We start from the raw sequence: 13,932 nt of genomic DNA on the forward strand, positions 1-13,932 counted from the left end.
CAAACCATCTTACCAGCTTATGGGTTTAACAACAGTGCTCTTCATTTTAACATTTTAAACAGTTAAAGTTGGGAGGGGTAAGTTGAGAGGTGAGAATGTTCATATTCTGATGGCCCTGAGATGCTCTGCTGAATCTGGTTAGAAACAGTCCACACAGTTTCATAAAATTTTTTGGTTACTTTGTTTTTGTTTTGTGAGACAGGGTCACTATGTAGCCCTGGCTGTCCTAGAACTCACTACGCAGACCAGGCTGGCCTAAATTTTCATTGAGAGCCACTTGTCTCTGTTGGGATTAAAAGTGTGTGCCACCACATGTGGTTTTATAATTTAAAAAAAAATTTAATGTGTATGAGTGCATTGCCTTTATGTATATATGTATACCATAGGTGTGCAGTGCCCCACAGAGGGAAGAGGGTGTCATATCCCCCAGAAACAGAGTTACGGATGGTTGTTAGCCACCATGTGGATGCTGGGAATTGAACCCAAGTCCTCTGGAAGAACAAAAAGTGTTCTTAGCCACTGAACCATCTCTCCAGTCCCCATAATTTTTTTTTATTATTTTATTTTATGTGTATGAGTATATTGTCTGCATGTATGTGAGTGCACCCGTGTGGTGCAATGCCGTGGAGGTCAGAAGAAGGCTTCGGATTCCCCAGGAACTGGAGTTAAGGATGGATGCTGGGAACTGAACCTGGGTCTTCTGCAAGAGCACTCACTGCTCTTAACCTCTGAGCCATCTCTCCAGCCCCAGCCCCATCATAATTTTTTAAATTAACTGTCAACATTTAATTTGTGGGTACTTCAGCATGAAAAATCCAAATTCTCTGGAACTTCTGAAAATTAAGGTACTCAGCACATGGGAATGAGTAACCAGAGCTCAGGTTCCTGTCTTCTTCAACACAGGTATTGATAGTTTCCTTGTTCCAGCAGACTTATTTATGTTATTTGCCTTCACCAGGCTTTTGAGATTATCTGTGATATAAAGTAAAACTTCATGTTGAAAAACTGAATTAAAACAGCCAAAAGAACCAAGGCATGGTGGTGTACTCTTAATCCCAGCACTTGGAGGACAGAGGCAGGCAGATCTCTGCAAGATCAAGGCCGGCCTGGTTCACATATTGAGTTACAGGTCAGGTGGAACCATAGGAAGACCCGGTCTCAAAAAACAAGAACAACAACAAAAAAACAAAACCACCACCACCAATAAAAAAAAAAAACTCATCAAAATTCAAAATAAAGGTATCCTGTTATGTTAATTGGGGAAGCTGATGTGGAGGATAGCTTAACCCGGAAGTTTAAAAAGGAGCCTGGGCAACACAGCAAGAGCATCCTCTCAAACCAAACCAAACCAAACCCAAACCTAAAGTAAGCACTTTTTATTCAATGAATTTTTTTGTAAACCCCCCTTTTTCCTCCTAAGATCAACCTTTAAACTATGTAGTTAAGAAACCTGCTACCTGATTATATATGAGATAAACTAGTACATAAGCTCTTACAACTTGGTAAAGTGTTTGCTGTGCAAAAATGAGTTTGATCGCTAGCACCCACATAAAAAGCTGGGCAGTGGTAGGTGGTGCCCAAGGAATGACATCTGAGGTTTTCTTCTTTGATAGTGGAAATACCTTCATCTCTCATGATCTCTTGGCAATCTCTACCAACTACCCACCTCATTCTCTGTTTCATCTAACTAAACAATTTCCTTCTTAGAGAAAAAAAGGGTGGTGGTGGGGAGGTAGTTTAGACAATAAATACTTACATGAAGAACTGTGAGCCATTTGTATCCTTTCCTCTATTGGCCATTGATAAAAGAAATTCTTTGTTGTGTTTAACAGCAAAACTCTCATCTATATAAAGAGAAGAAAAAGTTTTCAATTATATATTAAGTATTACCTCTAAAACATTTGTTTTCACGTACTGGAGACATGGCTTAAGGATGAGAGTGCTTGCCCTGCAAACATGAAGGCCCAAGTTAAGATCCCAGCATCCACGTAAAAAGCCAGGTGTTACTGCTGCACACCTATAACCCCAGCACTGTGGGGAGCAGAAACAGGAGGAATGGTGGGGCTTGCTGGCCAATACTCTAGCTTCAGTAACAGATCCTGTCTCAAAAGAATACAGCAGAGTCACAGAGCAGGGCACCTGATGTCTTCCTTTGGCTTATCCCTGTGAGCATATATCACGCTCTCAAATATTCATTTTCCAATCCTCTTTATAATTGGAGTGTTCCCATTTGATTGCTAGAGACAGGATCTGTCATTTAGTTCAAGATGCCTCAAGCTCAAATCCTCCCTCAGCCTCCTACAGGTCAGTGCTACCATGCCTAGCTGGAAGTGCTCTTTATTGCCAGATACAACTCAAATAACAGATAGGTTATGAAGGAAGAGAGAACTAAATAGGAATCAATTTCCTCCATCTTTTTAAACTAAAACACTTTAATTTTTCCTCCCTTCTGTAAGGATTAAATCCAGAGCATCAAGCATGCTAAGTAAGTACTTTATTACTGAACCCAAAACACTTAAAAACTTCTGTTCCTTGCTTGCCTATCATGCATAAAACCTGGGACTTTATCTCCAGTATTGTTCTAAAAACAAAACATGAAAAGCAAAATAGAGGGCTGAAGAGATGGCTCAGTGGTTAAGAGTACTGGCTGCTCTAGCAGAGCACCCACAGTGGCTAACAACCATTCATAACTCCAGTTCCTAGGGATCGGGCACCCTCTTCTGGCCTCTGTAGGCACTGTACACATCTAGTGCACTTACATATATGCATGTAAACACTCATACACATATTTCTTTTTTTTTTCGGTCTTTTTGAGACAAGGTCTCCCTGTAGTCCCAGCTGTCCTGGAACTATGTAGACCAGGCTGGCCTTGAACTCACAGAGATCAGCCTGCCTCAGCCTCACGAGTGCTGGGATTAAAGGCGTGTGCCACCACGCTTGGCCTCTTACACGTTTCTTAAGACAGCAAAATAGTAAAAGTAATTTAAAATCCTATTTGTCCAATAAAAATGAAAACTAGAAATATACTTTAAATGTAAATATTTTTACCTTCAAAAAATCCTCCATAAATAGATTCTCCTCCTCTTCCATTCCCTACAAAGAGAAACATTCTTAGAATTCAAGAGAGTAAACTCTTTAAAGGTACTGCCTATTCACAATACTTCCAACAAAGTGCTCAAATTTTGAATCAACTGTACTCAAAGGATTTTGCACAAATTTTAAGACATCATTATCTACAAAAGATCCAAAATTACCTTCTCTCTCTTATAATACAATAGTAAGAATGTGACAAGCCCATGAAGATTCATGGGAGAGGGCCGGGGAGATGGCTCAGTGGGTAAAAGCACTGCTGCCAAGCCTGAGGACCTGAGTTAATCTCTGGGACCCACACAGTTGAAGGAGACATCCTATTTCCATACATTGTTTTCTTCATTTGATTTTGGCAAAAAGGTCCAGAAGTAATGGCACAAACTGTTCTCTGATCTCCACATGTGTATAGTAGGACACCACGCATACACAAATAAATGTTAAAATAAAAAAATTAATGGAAAAAAATGTCAGATGTATATAAGTCTTTTAATAGGAATTAATGGCATTTCATTAAAAAGTCTTTAAAAATAAGCTTTGACATTTCTCTTTCAGTTTTGACATTTACAAGAAAGTGTAAAACTACACTGAAGTAAGTATTACCAGCTGTGGCAAAATCAAAAACATGGAATGACAAATTTAGAGTCTATGTCATGTTTTCTTTTGTATCCAAAAGCAAACTTCTGGGGCTCAAACGATGGCTTGGTGGTTAAGAACACTAGCTGCACTATCAGGGGAACCTGGTTCAGTTTTCAGCACCTACAAGGCAGCTCAAAACCATCCATAACGCCAGTTTCAGGGGATCCGACACCCTCTTCTGGCTTCTGAGGGAACTGAATTAGTCCCAAATGCTAGGACTACAGGCCTGGGCCACCATGCCCAGCAAAAATTGTTTTAAAGAAGTATCTGAAATTTATTCATGAATACATGAAACTGAGCTGGAGATACAGCTGAGTAGTATCATAATAACTAGCATGTACAAGTCCTTGAGTGTGATCCCTAGCACCAGGAGTAAAACATGAAATTATTTTCCAAGTGTTTTCTTCTTTTTTATGTATCTATGAATATTCCTAAGTATTTTACCAAAGACTAAATGAATGAGAAATACACAGACACAAATGCTTTAAAAATCCTTTGTGTCGGGGGCGTGGTGGTGCAGACCTTTAATCCCAGCACTCAAGAGGCAGAGTCAGGCGGATCTCTGAGTTCAAGGACAGCCTGGTCTACATAGTGAGTTCCAGGACAGCTGGGGCCACAGGGAGACCCTGTCTCAAAAAGACCAAAAATTTTTTTAAGAATTAAAAAAATAAAAAAATCCTTTGTTTAATAAAGAATACAAATATGACTTTCTTTTGTGTGAATCCAAGTCTCACCTTCACTGAAGTCACCACCCTGAACCATGAAATCCTTGACAACTCTGTGAAAGAGACAACTCTTATAATGCAATGGCTTCTGAGTTGACTTCCCAGTCCCCTTTTCACCTGAAGAAAGAAACATTAGTAGGCCACTAAGTAGAAAAAAATACAAAGTAGTAAAGCAAAATTAATTACAAAAGCTCTTTTTTCTGTAATACCTTCTCATTACCCTTATGGGTTTTTGAACTAGAGAATGTTTACTCCCAGAATTTTTTCACCAAAAATTCATTTTAAAAATTACTCATATTTTTCTGGAGAACACAGAAATCAATCTGAGATGAAATAGTATAGCTAATAAATTTTATAAATTGATTAACTTTTTTTTGAGACTAAGTCTCACTGTGTAATTCAGGTTACAGTCTCTCATGCAGCCTAGGCTCTTTGTAAGTGTTGGCACGACATACATTCACTCCCATGCCTAACTTACAACTAGTCTTTCTAAAAATCATTAGGACTGCTGGGCATGGTGGCGCACGCCTTTAATCCCAGCACTCAGGAGGCAGAGGCAGGCGGATCTCTGTGAGTTCAAGGCCAGCCTGGTCTACAAAGTGAGTTCCAGGACAGCTGGGGCTACAGGGAGACCCTGTCTCTCAAAAAGACCCCCCCAAAAATTAAGACAATTGAAAATGCAAACAAACCTGTACAAAGACAACGAAAGTTCTCACATGTTTTGGGGCATACATCAGAAAATAATTCAAAGACAACTCTTCCAGCTGAAAAAGAGGGCAACTGGTTTAAATTTCTTGAGTAAGAATTGTAACACAAAGTACATAAATGTTAATTGGGAACACTTATATTCTTACCAGGCTGGTTATTAATGGCGATGTCAAAAAAACATCGAGGACGCTGGACCTTTATTCCCATGGTTCCAATACTTGACTTTTATAACAGTTTTAGGCAAGCAGACTAAAATAGCAAAGATTTTTCATTAATATCTAAAAACCAATTCTGGTATACATAACTATAAATGTTACTTAAATTTTCAGGAGGCAGATCATTCATTCTGATTTTTACAGATTAGATTGCATTTGGAGGAAAACAGAAAAGATTTAAAGATTAAGGCTTGGTCAATATTGGACATGAGCCATGTTAGTCTTCGCATTATTAAATTTTGGTAAATGTTGCCCAAGTGGGCATAGTCATTATCATATAATAAATTTCTATTTTACCAACCAAAACCATGTTGCCACACCAAAGAGAAAATTGTATTATAGCTGTAGAACTAGTGAACAGACAAGAAAAAGCACCAAGGACAACTGAGTCAATTCTTTCACACCCAGGAAACAAAAATGAGAGCTCTGATTAAAATGTGAAATGTCTAAAAAGAAAAAAACATAAAGTTCTAAACAAAAGCAAAAATAAATCATCTATGAAGAAAAGGAGGGGTGTTTTGATTTTGATGCAAGTTCTCATTACATAGTTCTGGCTAGCCTCATACTCACTATGTAGCCCAAGCTGGCCTCAAATTTGGGGCAGTCCTGAGTGTTGGGAACACAGGTGTGTACCACCATACCTGGATTGAAAGGGGAGTATTTTAATGATGGTAATATATAGCACAAAATATATGGCAGAAAAAAATTATTATCGAAAGTATATATATGAGGCTACTCCAACCAAGAGCAACAAAATAGCCTTTAATGATATGCTAATATGTGCCTATGATGAATGTGACACTGTTTAGCAGCTTTATCTACATAGCTGATATCTAGTACCTGACATTCTTTTGTTAAGTCATTTATTTTAAGAAATTAAAATGTCTAATACTGGGGCTGGAGAGATGGCTCAGCAGTTCAGAGCACTGGCTGCTCTGGCAGAGGACCCAGGTTCAATTCTCGGCAGCCACATGGTGGGTAATAACAGTCTGAAACTCCAATTCCAGGGGATCTAATGCCCTCTTCTGACCTCCTTGGGCATTGCACAACATGAGTGCACTTACATACATGTAGGCAATATACTCATTACATAAAATTAAAAATCTAAAGGCTAGGCATAGTGGTGCATGCCTTTAATCTCAGCACTCAGGAGGAACTCGTGAGTTCAAGGCCAGCCTGGTTTACATAGTGAGTTCCAGGTCAGCTGGGGCTAATAGGGAAGCCCTGCTTCAAGAAGACCAAAAAAGAAATTTTAATTGTAAGTTATTTTTTAAAATGTCTAATACTTGCTCTAACACCTAGTAGGGAATGACACAGCAAGTTGAAGAGCAGCTAAAACAAGACAGTAACTACTGAATAACATCCAAACTGACAGAGCATAAAAATGACAATTTGACCTGCTCAGCAGACACTAACTGAAAAAAAAAATGCTATGAAAATTATCATACCTGAATAACAGTGCCTTAGCAAAAACTGCATGGTCTGTTAGGGTAACACTCCAAAAAGATCTATATTGTCCATGCTGAAGAGATTACTCCCTTTGTCTTTTTTTTTTTTTTGTGGTGCTGGGTATAGTCAACGAAACGCAGGACTTACACAGGTGTAAGTATTCTAACAATGAGCTATACCTGGCACATCCCACCTTAACTGATTTTTAAATTGAGACAATTACAGTTTACACCTAGCTGTAGTAAATAATATAGAGATCCAGTGTGGACTGTATAGTGCCCCTTGGTATGGTTTGGATAATATTTCCCAAAAGTCCATGTCTTAAAGACCTGGTCTCCAGACTGGTGCTACTAGGCAGTATGGAGATGTTGAGGTTAAGCCCAATGTGGGAGACCATGTTACCCTAGTCTCTTCTTTTTGTCCTGGGTGACAAGTGTGAGCATTTCCACTCCACCACATACTCTCCTGCAATGTGCTGCCCAATTAGAGACCCAAAGCAGAGTTCCCTAATCTTGGATTGGAACCTCCTAATGAAAGCATTTTGCAAAAATCATTATGAAATAACACAGATGCTGGTATAACAGATTTATTTACATTTATCTAGTTTTATTTACATTCATCTAGTTCTATATGACTTTGGCACCTGTGTAGGTTCCCAAATGTTATTATCCTTATAAATTGTATACACCACGCAAACCACAAGTTAGAGACTTCAGTAAAAGGGAGAAAGAGAGGAACAAGAACCCCTTTGCTGAAATTCTAAAAATTTGAAAACTAAAAGTTTTATGGATTAATCCACTGCATAAGAGATTACATTGTGCTTAAGTTCAGTCTATATATTAGTACATTTACTTCTGGCATTACTGAATCAAAAATGTCATTTTCTGGTAACTATCCTAAAATGTCTAACAGACATACTAGGTTCTAGAATTTGTTTCACATACAAGAAACCAAAAAAGGTTACCTTTCAATCCTCAAGCACACTACAGACAGACATTTATAAACTAAGAACATAATCGGCACTTAAAAACTAATGTTAAACCAGTAGTGGTGGCACACACCAGTAGGCTATGCTGAAGAGGCAGAGGCAGGAGTATCTGGAGTTCAAGGCCAGCCTGGGCTACATAGCACTTGCTGGGCATGGTGGCGCATGCCTTTAATCCCAGCACTCGGAAGGCAGAGGCAGGTGGATCTCTGTGAGTTCAAGGTCAGCCTGGTCTACATAGTGAGTTCCAGGACAGCTGGGGTTACAGGGAGACCCTGCCTCAAAAAAAAAAAAAAAAATTAATGTTAAGCAATGGTGGTTATATAAACTAAGACCATTTAATATGTATTTATAGATTTTACTTTTTTTTTTTTGTTCTTTTTGAGACAGGGTCTCCCTGTAGCCCCAGCTGGTCTGAAATTCACTATGTGGACCAGACTGGCCTTGAACTCAGAGATCAACCTGCCTCTGCCTCCCAAGTGCTGGGATTAAAGGCTCACGATACTACACCTTGCTTGATTTTACTTTTAACATTTTTAGTAATTCTACATATAAAAATCTCTGAAAAGATAACCAATTGAAAGGAAATAGTCTGGGATTCTTCACAATAGTAATTACAAACAATTTAATATCCAAACCACGGTTAAGTAAATTAGTAGCATGGTAGACTACTTCTGAAAAGCTTTTCTAAAATAACATAGGAAAAAATAGCCTTCAGATGCAAAATGAAAAACCAAAGACACTAATATGTAGGTAGAATTTTAATTATAAAAAACTTATATATAAGCCAGGCGTGGTGGCGCATGCCTTTAATCCCAGCACTTGGGAGGCAGAGACAGGCGGATCTTTGTGAGTTCAAGGCCAGCCTGGTCTACATAGTGAGTTCCAGGACAGCTGGGACTACAGGGAGACCCTGTCTCAAAAAAACACCAACCCCGCCCCCCCCAAAAAAAACCTTAGCTATAGGGACAGGAGAGATGGCTTATCAGTTAAGAGCAATGGCTGCTCTTGCAGAGGACCTGAGTTCTGTTCCCAGCACCCACAAGGCAGCTAACAATGGTCCATAACCCCAATTCCAGGGGACTCAACGCCCTCTTCTGGCAACTGCAGGTTTGCATGGACAGGTATACTCATATACATGTTGGCAAAACATTCATATACATAAAATAAAAATAACCCTTAGATATAACTGGGGGTGTTGTTGGTGCATACCAATAATCCCAGCACTCCAGAGGCTGAGGGAAGGACCGTGAGATCTGGGCTACATAGTTTGATGTCAGTCTGTGTTAACAAGACCTTATTTCAAAATGGGGGGGAAGGAGCCCTCTTTATAGAGATCAATGCTGCAAAATTTTTCCATTATAATTTTTTTAAAATGAAATGACTATAGTTGGCAAAATGGTTTCCTGTCAAGCCTGAGGACATGAGGTTTGATGCCCAGGGAGAGAACCAACTCCTACAAGTTGCCTTTTGACCTCTGCAAGTTGTCTTCTGACCTCTACATGAATGCCATGATACATACCCACACCCACATACATAAATAAATACATAAATGTACTTCTTTTAAAAAGAAGCCATTATTCAGTAACAGGTATTACTTAAATATTTCCACAAAATAAAATTTATAGCCAACAGAAATCATATTCTTAAGATTAGAGATAATATTTTTCATATATCAGTGTGATTAAAAAAAAACCAGACCTCATACATTGTTGCTGCTTGTAGGGTAAATTAACACAATCTTTTGCCAACTTAACATATCAATAATGCTAATGCATGAAATAACTGAGCAACAAAGTGCTTGCATGTTGTGTGAGGCCTTGGGTTCAATGCCCAACCCCACCAAAAAAGATAAGGATGTAAACAGTGCATTACAATTATAATTATATAAACTTCAAATCTTTACATGAATTTAAAAAAAAAAAAAAAAAAAAAAAAAAAGCTGAGTACCAGCATTCATCTCTTCCTGCATCCTGACTGTGGGTTCAGTGTAGCCAGCGACCTCACACTGGGTACTACGCCTTCCTCACTGAGACTCTTATCCCCATGACTCAAAATAAACCCTCCCTTTCTTAAGTTTTTCAAAAAAAAAAAAAAAGACTGAGAGGAAATAGAATTATTCTTTTTGGTTATAAGACTATAGGGCTTTCACCTCACTGTGCCTCTTTCTGCTATTCTTTAATAAAATATTACAATGAATTTATGATAAAAAGAAAATACATGTTAGCTCTTGTAGGATTAAAATGTATATGACTACCTGCAATTCCAGCACTTGGAAGACTGAGGCAGGAGGATCTTGAGTTTGAGGCCAGCCTGGCTTATGTAGCAAGACCCTGTCTCCAAAAATAAGTAAACAAACTCAATTTAAAAATTTACTTCTATTTAGTTATAATAATGTATAGTAACATATAATAATGTATGGCCCACAGACATACCTTTCATAGAAACTAATTAAAATTAGTTTCCCTAAAATGACAAATCAAATATGACTTAGATTAAAATGAATCAAAGACAGCAAATTATTGTTAAATTTTCCAGCTGGGATGTCATGGTGCATACCTAGAATCACAATATCTGGGAGATGGAGGAAGGAACATCAGGACTTCAAGGCCATTCTTGGGTACATAGTGATATTGAGACCAGCCTGGGCAAGAGGCATTGCCTCAAATTCCCTCAGTGCCCCCTAAAAAGTAGTTACAAACCACTCTTTTTCAAACAATAAAATTTCTGCACAGGGCTGGAGAGATGGCTCAGCAGTTAAGAGCACTGGTTGCTCTTGTAGAAGACCCCAGTTCAGTTCCCAGTTCCCACATGGCAGTTAACAACCATCTATAACTCCAGTTCCAGGGTATACACTACCATCTTCTGGCTTCCTTGGGCACTGCATGCACAGTGTAAACATATACATGCAGACAAAACTCACATTAAAAATATTTAAAAATGTATACACAAATCCTTTTAGCCTGTAAATCATCCAATGCTACTAGCTAATGAAGGCGAGGGATGGTTGTGCATGCTTTTAATTCTAGCACTTGGGAGGCAGATTCAAAGGCAGGCAGATCTCTGTGAGTTTGCTTATCTAATTTAAAACGTATTTCCTCAACACTTGGGAGGCAAAGGCAGGAGGATCTCCGTGAGTTTGAGGCCAGCCTGGTCTACATAGCGAGTTCCAGGCCAGCTGGGGCTGCTGGGAGACCCTGTCTCAAAAAGCCTCACCCCCCCAAAAAAGTATTTTCAGCAGGACATCATGGTACACTCTTGTAATTATGGTACTTAGGAGGCACAGGCAGGATTTCAAGGTAAAGTCAGCCTGAGTTATATTAGGAGGAGCCCCTGTCCCCCCAACCCCCAAAAAGCTAACAAAGCACAATGATGACACAAAAATTGGTTTATACACACTATGCCTCTAATATTACTGATGTGCTATTAATTACTAATCATTACTAAAATCTTAATTACTAATCATAAATAGGATGTTTCCTCTGTATCAATGATTCCCATATATTATTTAATAATATTTAAAATCAGATACAGTGAGATAAACATCTGGTCAATTTCCCATTTTTCAAGAAAAAGGAAAAAACAGTACTAAGGTTAAATATAATTCAAGGAAAAATTAAGCCCATAAATTTTTAAATAAAATGGTCATTCACACTTATATTTCCAGCACTCGAGAGGATCCCAAGTTCAAGTGGAATACATAGCAAGATTCACCTCAGAAAAAAAAATGTCTCAGAATATAATTGAATCATTCAGATTAATCATCTGTGAGGGACATGTTTGCCACAAATTTATTTATCTTAAAATGAGTTATATTATCATAAAATCTAGATTTGAACTTTTCTTGAAAAATATTTATCACAATTGCCAGTGCCCCATTTCTGTACAGCAATGAGCATATCCTGCTCTCATTTGAATATATATACCTACTGATATGTGTGTGCATTCTAGTTTGACCTAGTTCCCACTATTGCTATGAGCCATTTATCATCTATTTTATCTTACAAACTCACTTTACCTATCTGACTTTCTCAGAAATCTGAGTGATACTGACTTTACTTTTTTTCATATTGGAAATACTTCTCTTTTTTTTGGAGACAGGGTCTCTCAGTGTAGCTCAGGCTGAACTTCAACTTGAAATCTTCCTGCCTCTACTTCCTGGACTGTACCATGATGGCCTACATGGAAATACTTTTTAAATAAGATAAACAAAGTCAGTAAGTTCCCTGAAAAAAACAAGGTCATACAAAAATGTACAAAATCCTGTTTTAGCATTTTAATTACGTTTAATTTTTTTTCTATGCAAAGGACTATGTTTTCAATGTTTAACAATATCAATCACCTTGCACGTCAACAATAAATATTTATAAACATGAAACCCTAAGCTTGTCGGCTACATTTCAGAAATTATCAGTGAGGTCCTAAATTCATCTTACAATCTCATACATAAAAAAATTCCCAGGCTGAAGAGATAGTTCAGCAGTTAACAGCACTGGCTCTTCTTGCAGAAGACCCAACTTTGGTTTCCAGCACCCACATGGCAGTTAACTACTATCTATTCTAGCTCCAGAGGAGCTGAAGCTCTCTTCTGGCTTCCAAGGGCATGCACCAGTACACTTACATACAAGCAGGCAAAGCATTCATAAAATAAAAATAAATTAAAAACAAACTTCCATATTCACCCTAAAATAACATGACTGAAAGATGCCAGGGAAAAAAGCATAAGAATATAGTCAGCTAATTATTAAATTATACAGTAAAAGAGAATTTGAATTAGGCAATAAATCAGGAAGGTGACTTTATTACATTTGAAGTTACTTGAAGTTTTACAGAATCAGCATTGTACAGAGTTTCAACTCTTGAAAAAGTAGACAATGAATTCTTTATAAACTCTTAAGATGCTGACCAAGACTTTCTTTGCTCCTTCCAATTCCTCTGGTTAGTTCCTATGTGTCATTTAACATTCAGTTTAGTCAGAGTACTCTCTGGGACCTTCACTAACTGTAATGGTTAAATGATTCTCTCTCATTGAATCCTATAAATTTGTCTTAAATTCTACAAATTCAAAATCTTTCTGGCTTTTGGTGCATGCATGCCTTTAGTCCCAGCACTCTTGGAGGCAGAGGCAGGTGGATCTCTTTGAGTTCAAGGCCAGTCTGATCTACATAGTAAAGTCCAGGCCAGCTGGGTTGACAGGGAGACCCTCTCTTAAAAACAAGAAAAATTGAGACGTGCTTAAATTGTGAAGCATGGCCTTGAATTCACTCTGGTTTAGGCAGGCCTTTAACTAGAAATCTTCTCAGGTAGTTGGGATTACAGGCCTATGCCACAAATCCCTGCTTAAAACCTTGTTGTAGCCTTTAATCCCACCATTTATGAGGTGGAGGCAGGTGGATCTATCAAGGCTAGTCCAGTCTACACAGCCAGTTCTAGGCCTTCTGGAGCTCCTTCTCAAAACAAAACAAAAAAATCTTTATCTTCTACACTAAGCACACTGCTAGGGATTACATTATCAAACAGAAAAAATGATAGTTAATGCAAGAATGATAGTTAATGCAAGTATGTCTGAAATTAGTGTTTTGTTTGTGCTGGATTTTGGTTTTTTTGTTTTGTTTTGATATTGTCTCATGTAGCTTAGGCGGGCCTTGAACTCACTATGTAGCTTGAGGATGACCTTGAACTCTTGATCTTACTGTGCTGGGATTACAAGTCTGTACCAAAACATTCAGACAGAGCTAGTTTTCTATTACAATCTTGTGCTGCTCCCCCCCTATATATACTGCTTCTCACATAAGGCACTGCTTTTATTTGTAATGATGTTATATCAGTCTACCAGAATCATTTTATTAGTGTACACCACCAATAAAATATTTTTGGTATTTTTGAGACAGGGTCTCCTTGTAGGCCCAGCTGGCCCGGAACTCACTATATAGGTAAGACTGGCTTTGAACTCAGAGATCTGCTTGCCTCTGCCTCCTGAAGGAAAAAAAAAAAAGTCTTTTTTAAAGAAAAAGCAGAGGCAGGGCTTGGTGGCGCACACCTTTAATCCCAGCAATCGGGAGGCAGAGGCAGGCGGATCATCTGTGAGTTCGAGGCCAGCCTGGTCTACAGAGGGGGTTCCAGG

The 13,932-nt window shown here is 38.4% G+C and overlaps 1 protein-coding gene across 10 annotated transcripts in view; it reads right to left on the bottom strand.

Annotated features, from left to right (window-relative positions):
* Ppig (peptidylprolyl isomerase G) overlaps nucleotides 1–13,932 on the bottom strand; it is a 40,209-nt gene that overhangs the window by 23,729 nt on the left and 2,548 nt on the right. For 9 of the 10 annotated variants that reach the window (XM_029565780.1, XM_008837801.2, XM_008837799.2 and 6 more), the window contains 5 exons: nucleotides 5,306–5,408; nucleotides 5,141–5,215; nucleotides 4,461–4,568; nucleotides 3,049–3,093; nucleotides 1,757–1,844 (listed from right to left, as the gene is read on the bottom strand). In XM_029565780.1, coding sequence (XP_029421640.1) covers nucleotides 1,757–1,844; nucleotides 3,049–3,093; nucleotides 4,461–4,568; nucleotides 5,141–5,215; nucleotides 5,306–5,366 — 377 coding nt within the window. In that variant the 5' untranslated portion in view covers nucleotides 5,367–5,408. Of the gene's footprint in view, nucleotides 1–1,756; nucleotides 1,845–3,048; nucleotides 3,094–4,460; nucleotides 4,569–5,140; nucleotides 5,216–5,305; nucleotides 5,409–5,944; nucleotides 5,964–13,932 lie in introns of those variants that run through there. The other variant, XM_017799292.2, reaches the window with a different exon arrangement.

The sequence above is a fragment of the Nannospalax galili genome, unplaced genomic scaffold, assembly GCF_000622305.1.
Source record: "Nannospalax galili isolate Female #2095 unplaced genomic scaffold, S.galili_v1.0 scaffold1398, whole genome shotgun sequence".
NCBI lineage: Eukaryota > Metazoa > Chordata > Mammalia > Rodentia > Spalacidae > Nannospalax > Nannospalax galili.